The sequence below is a fragment of the Colobus angolensis genome, unplaced genomic scaffold (genome assembly GCF_000951035.1).
Source record: "Colobus angolensis palliatus isolate OR3802 unplaced genomic scaffold, Cang.pa_1.0 Scaffold31, whole genome shotgun sequence".
Lineage (NCBI taxonomy): Eukaryota > Metazoa > Chordata > Mammalia > Primates > Cercopithecidae > Colobus > Colobus angolensis.
In genome coordinates, this window is record NW_012116377.1 from 4,829,165 (window position 1) to 4,835,796 (window position 6,632).

The 6,632-nt window shown below is 47.4% G+C and overlaps 1 protein-coding gene across 1 annotated transcript in view; it reads left to right on the forward strand.

Annotated features, from left to right (window-relative positions):
* Positions 1–2,631: 2,631 nt before the first annotated feature.
* RPN1 (ribophorin I) overlaps positions 2,632–6,632 on the forward strand; it is a 27,125-nt gene continuing 23,124 nt past the window's right edge. Inside the window, exon 1 of the mRNA XM_011950717.1 lies at positions 2,632–2,997. Coding sequence (XP_011806107.1) covers positions 2,737–2,997 — 261 coding nt within the window. The 5' untranslated portion in view covers positions 2,632–2,736. The remainder of the gene's footprint in view (positions 2,998–6,632) is intronic.

Here is a 6,632-nt window from a genome sequence, read left to right on the forward strand (position 1 = left end):
TTGTTATTACTATTTTTTGAGATGGAGTCTTGCTCTGTCACCCAGGCTGGAGTGCGGTGGCATGATCTTGGCTCACTGCAACCTTGCCACCACACCTGGCTAATTTTTTGTATTTTTAGTAGACACGGGGTTTCACCATGTTGGCCGGGCTGGTCTCGAACTCCTGACCTCAGGTGATCTGCCTGCCACAGCCTCCCAAAGTTTTGGGATTACAGGTGTGAGCCACTGCACCCGACCTTCTTGTTCTTCTTCTTTTTTTTTTTTTTTTGAGACAAAGTCTCACTCTGTCATCCAGGGTGGAGTGTAGTGTCATGATCATAGCTCACTGCAGCTACGACCTCCCAGGCCCAAGTGATCCTCCCACTTCAGCCTCTTGAGTAGCTGGGACTACAGGTGCATGCCACCACACTAGGCTAATTTAAAATATTTTTTGTAAAGATGGAATGTCGCTATGTTGTCTAGACTGGTCTCAAACTCCTGGGGTCAAGCAATCCTCTTGCCTTGGCCTTCCAAAGTGCCCAGCCTTGTTGGTTTTGTTTTTTTGGTTTTTGAGACAGGGTCTTGCTCTGTCACCCAGGCTGGAGTGACATGAACATGGCTTACTGAAGCCTTGATCTGTTGCGCTCAAGTGATCCTCCTGCTTCAGCCTCTCAAGTAGCTGAGACTACAGGTGTTGGAGGCATGTGAACCACAACAACTCCATCCTGAATAGGAGCTGGGTAAAATGAGGCTGAAACCTATGAGCTGCATTCCCATACAGTGAAGGCATACTAAGTCACAGCATAAGATAGGAGGTTGGCACAAAATACTGGTCATAAACACCTTGCTGATAAAACAGGTTGTAGTAAAGGAGTCGGCCAAAACCCACCAAAACCAAAATGGCAATGAGTCCTCACTACTACACTCCCACCAGCGCTATGACAGTTTACAAATGCCATGGCAACGTCATGAAGTTACGCTATATGGTCTAAAAAGGGGAGGCATGAGTAATCCACCCCTTGTTCAGCATATCATCAAGAAATAACCATAAAGATGGGCAACCAGCAGTCCTCGGGCTGCTCTGTCTATGGAGTAGCCATTCTTTTATTCTTTTACTTTCTTAATAAACTTGCTGGCTGGGAGCGGTGGCTCATGCCTGTAATCCCAGCACTTTGGGAGGCCGAGGCAGGTGGATCACGAGGTCAGGAGTTCAAGACCAGCCTGGCCAAGATGTTTAAACCCCATCTCTACTAAAAATACAAAAATTAGCCGGGCGTGGTGGTGGGCGCCAGTAATCCCAGCTACTGGGGAGGCTAAGGCAGATAATTGCTTGAACCAGGGAGGCACAGGTTGCCGTGAGCCAAGATTGCGCCACTGCACTCCACCCTGGACAACAGAGTGAGACTCCATCTCAAAAAGAAAAATAAATAAATAAATAAATAAAATAAAAAATAGTAAACTTGCTTTCACTTTGCATTGCGGACTCACCCTGAATTCTTTCTTGTGTGAGATCCAGGAACCCTCTCTTGGGGTCAGGATCCAGACCTGGGATTGGTGGCATGAGCCACTGTGCCTGGTCTTGTCTATATTTATTACTATATTGAGGTGATGGATTTTCTGTAATTTTGTGGCAATACCACAGAAGTGATGTAAGTGATGTGCCTTTCTCAATGGATCCTATCAGTAGATACCTAATGTTACTATATTTTACAAGTGGTGATGTTAACTTTGATCACGTGTTTAAAGTGGTGCCTGCCAGGATTCTCCACTGTAGACTATTTTTTCCTTTGTAATTACTAAACATTTTATTTTTATTTTATTTCTTTTTGAGAGGGAGTCTCGCTCAGTCGCCTAGGCTGGAGTGCAGTGGTACGATCTTGGCTCACTGCAACTTCCGCCTCCCAGGTTCAAACGATTCTCGTGCCTCAGCCTCTGAAGTAGCTGGGATTACAGGTGTGCGCCACCACGCCCGTCTAATTTTTTTTTTTTTTTTTGAGACGGAGTCTCACCCTGTCACTTAGGCTGGAGTGCAATGGCGCCATCTTGGCTCACTGCAACCTACGCCTCCGGGGTTCAAGCAATTCTCCTGCCTCAGGCTCCCCAGTAGCTGAGATTACAGGCGCCCGCCACCAAGCCCGGCTAATTTTTTGTATATCCAGTATAGATGGGGTTTCACCATGTTGGCCAGGCTGGTCTTGAACTTATGACCTCAGGTGATCCCCCCGCCTTGGCCTCCTAAAGTACAGGAATTACAGGCGTGAGCCATAGTGCCCGGCCTAATTACTAAACATTTTAGTAGAGATGTTTTGAAACTTTGCATATATCTTGTTTCGGCTTCAAGTTCTGCCTACTAATTTTAGCATCCATCGGTGGATGAAGAAGGCCGACTTTTACTTTCTTAGTCTGAGCAAAATTTCACTGTTTTAAGGAGCAAAACGAGCAGAATTATTGGACAGGAAGAATGGTAGGAGAGAGTAGAGACCTAGGCAAGTGCCGCTCCTGTAAAAATTCGGTAAGTGAAATCTAATAGTAATAAGTGCACTCGCACTACAAACAGGATAGCCCGGGCAGCTCTGAGAGGGGTTTGCAATCAGGCGCCGGGCCGACTTCCCGGTTGCCCTGGAGACAGGGTCCTTCCTTGTTGGGCGCCTCCATCTTGTGTCACCAGCCCTTGCCCAATGAGCGGCTGCTCAGTGGCGGGAGGGCGGGCTACCGCGGCGGGGCTCTGCCCGCCTTGGCCCTCTGCTCTTCTCGGTCATGGAGGCGCCAGCCGCCGGCTTGTTTCTTCTCCTGTTGCTTGGGTCCTGGACCCCGGCGCCAGGCAGTGCCTCCTCCGAGGCACCGCCGCTGATCAACGAGGACGTGAAGCGCACAGTGGACCTAAGCAGCCACCTGGCTAAGGTGACTGCCGAGGTGGTCCTGGCGCACCTGGGCGGCAGCTCCACGTCCCGAGCTTCCTCTTTCCTTCTGGCTTTGGAGCCTGAGCTCGAGGCTCGGCTGGCGCACCTGGGCGTGCAGGTGAGTGTGGGCCACCCCTCGCCGCCGCTCCCGGGGCCCTTCCTCCCTCCCTTCCTGCCGGTCCCCCGACTCCGCCCGCGCCCCTCTAGGCCTCAGGAAATGCGGAGACCTGGGCGGCGGGCGGGGCGCAGGGGGTCCGTGGGATTGCCTCGGGGCCCCGGCGGCTCCGCGGCCGGTGCACGCCTGCCCTCATGCCTGGGCCACGTCAGCACTGGTCTGCCCCCGCGCCGGTCGCTGCTCACGTGAGCAGCTGCTGGGATTCGCGGCGGACCCTCCTCGGAGCTTGCCCCTGCTTGGGCCGTTCTCGGCACCGCTCCGGCGACCTCCGGCGATAGAACGCATCTTCCTTCCGTAAGGAGAGCGCGGCAGCCGCTTGGCCCGGTGCCAGCGGGCGCCGGACTTTATTTCTTACGGCCTGACGCGGTCACCCAAGTGGAGGACAAATAAATGAATTAAAATGAATTTCATTCTCTTAATTCAGTATCTGGTCCGTTGTAGGTGCTACTTTTTAGACATAGAGAACCATCAGAAATGTAACAGGTTTCGCATTTTTAACTCGGTAATCACTTGAAATCCCTATTAATGTGACGCATTTCTTAAGGTTACTAATGAACTTTCTAAATGTTAAAACTCTTCTTAAAGTTAATTTTGAAATTCCTGCACGTAATATAAGTTCTCTTACGCCGTACAGAAAAGGAAAGTCCAGTTTTCTCCCTTCCCCCTGCTGCTTCTCATTCTTAATCTCGGCGATAAATGGCTGTTTGGCTTAAATGTTTCCAGGTATTTCAGTGATCACCAAAGAAAATGTTGGGTTTGAGAGTAGAGAGAATATACATACACAGAGGTTTGTTTTTTATTACTATTGTTGTTAAACAATTTCATTAAATGATTACCTAATTATTTGTTGAGAGAATAGTTATTATAGTGTCACATTTCCCTCTAAGCAAACTTCGTTCTCTGACTGAATGTGGAGCTATAAAGCTGGGTTTATAGAGATTACGTTTCTGAAATGACTCCTGTTTTCTTTCATGCCTTGTGCATGATGAAATAGGCTTGTGGAAAGATAGATCAAAACTTCATGTAAATTTGCTTTGCCACCTTTGAATGTCTTGAATGTTAAATCCCATTCTTTATAGAAGCCAGTTGTGATTTAATGAGCTTGTTACAGTATAAGTGGACCACAGCAGGAGCTCGGCTATCCTGCCATCATGCCTGCGAGCTAGGTTAATGTGCTTATTTTATCTTGTTTTTATTTTTTCTCCCAACTTTATTGAGGTATAATTGGTGTACAAAAAACTGCCTATTATTAATATATTCAAAATACATATACACTGGTGTTACCATTACCACAATCCGGGTAATAAACATATCTGTCACCTCCAGAAGTTTCCTTTAGTTCTTTGTTTTTGTGGTAAGATACTTTCTTACTGGGACTCTACTTTGTGTCAGGTATTACTGTGGGTATTTTAAATATATTTTAATTTAGCCCTCATAGCAACCATTTAAGGTATAAGTTCTCATATAGCAGGCAAGGAGGCTGTAGTCTGGCAGATTAAGTTATTTAGCCCCCTACATGTGGTCTTACAGTGCAGAGTAAATCAGGGCTCCAGCTTATTCCATAATTTGTGTATTCTCACACTGTATAATGTTGCCTCTTCTGGCTTTGATGGCTGTGAGGTAGGGTTGTATTGGGTATAAGACCTGCAGTCACATCAACAGATCTATTTAAAATCATGTAGTCCAAGACACTAGTTAAATGGATATATGTGCTATTTTGTACTCCTATCCCAGTGGGAAACAACTGGATGATGAACTTAACAAGGAGGTGCATATTTTCCAACAGTTGTGTTGGAAACTGATGAGGTTGCTGAAATGTTTTTCAGTGGGTTCTTTTCTTTCTTTCTTCTTTTTTTTGTTTTGAGACGGAGTTTCACTCTTGTTGCCCAAGCTGGAGTGCAATGGCGCTATGTTGGCTCACTGCAACCTCTGCCTCCTGGGTTCAAGCGATTCTCCTGTCTCAGCCTCTGGAGTAACTGGCCCATGCCACCATGTCCGGCTAATTTTTTTATTTTTTATTTTTATTTTTGAGATGGAGGCTCGCTTTGTTGCCAGGCTGGAGTGCAGTGGCGCGGTCTCAGCTCAGTGCAACCTCTGCCTCCTGGGTTCAAGTGATTCTCCTGCCTCAGCCTCCTGAGTAGCTGGGACTAAAGACGTGTGCCACCATGGCCAGCTAATTTTTGTGTTTTTTTCATAGAGACAAGGTTTCACCATGTTGGCCAGGATGGTTTTGATCTCTTGACTTCTTGATCCGCCCGACTCGGCCTCCCAAAGTGCTGGGATTACAGGTGTGAGCCACTGCACTTGGCCTGGCTAGTTCCCATTGTGATAAGATTCTAGTCAAAGTAATGAAACTTGTTGTTTGTGTTAGACTGTACAGCTTTATTGAGGATGATTGTATGATTGTTTTAGGCTTTTTGATATAATATTTTAAAAGTTCACCATTACAGCTTTTTGTATCCTACTGGGAATCACTACTTAAGTCCTAAAAGATAGCCTAATTTTTGTTTTTTTCAGTTGAGGGTGGGTTGGCAGAGAGATCAGTGGGGTATGTATACACTTCTCCCTTGCAGCCTGCTCCAGAGTCTTATGATTGGAGATAACTACTCTTTCTCAGAAAACCCCTGCAGCCTGCTGGAGTGAACGTCCTTTTCCTGGTTACATAGCTTGTTGCTGTGAGGGTACCCCAAACACTGGTCATTGGCTCCTCCCCAAGGAATTTTTGCCACTGTTAACCGTTTTTTTTTTTTTGAGAGGGAGTCTCACTCTGTCACCCGGGCTGGAGTGAGTGCAGTGGCACGATCTCGGCTTACTGCAACCTCCGCCTTCCAGATTCAAGTGATTCTCCTGCCTCAGCCTCCCAAGTAGCTGGGCTTTACAGGTGCCCGCCACCACGCCTGGATAATTTTTGTATTTTTAGTAGAGATGGGGTTTTACCATGTTGGCCAGGATGGTCTCGATCTCCTGACCTCAGGTGATCTGCCTGTCTCAGCCTCTCAAAATGTGAATCACCGCGCCTGGCCAACTTTTTTTTTTTTTTGAGATGGAGTTTCACTCTTGTCACCCAGGCTGGAGTACAGTGGCATGGTCACAGCTCACTACAACCTCCGCCTCCTGGATTCAAGCAATTCTCCTGCCTCAGCCTCCCAAGTAACTGGGATTACAGGCGCCCACCACCACGCCCAGCTAATTTGTATTTTTAGTAGAGACGAAGTTTCACCATGTTGGTGAGGTTGGTCTCGAACTCCTGACCTCAGGTGATCCACACCCCCCCCCCCGCCTCCCAAAGTGCTAGGATTACAGGCGTGAGCCACTGTGCCTGGCCAGTTTTAACTTTTATATTAGTGAAAAAACAGTTTTAAGCTGGACGTTGTATCTCATGCCTGTAATCTGTGGGAGGGTTGCTTGAGCCCAAGAATTCGAAACCAGTCTGGGCAATATAGGGAGACCCTATCTGTACAAAAATCAAAAATAAAAACCCATGAGACTTTTTTTTTTTTTTTGAGACGGAGTTTTGCACTGTCGCCTGGGCTGGAGTGCAATGGCATGATCTCAGCTCACTGCAGCTTCCGCCTCCC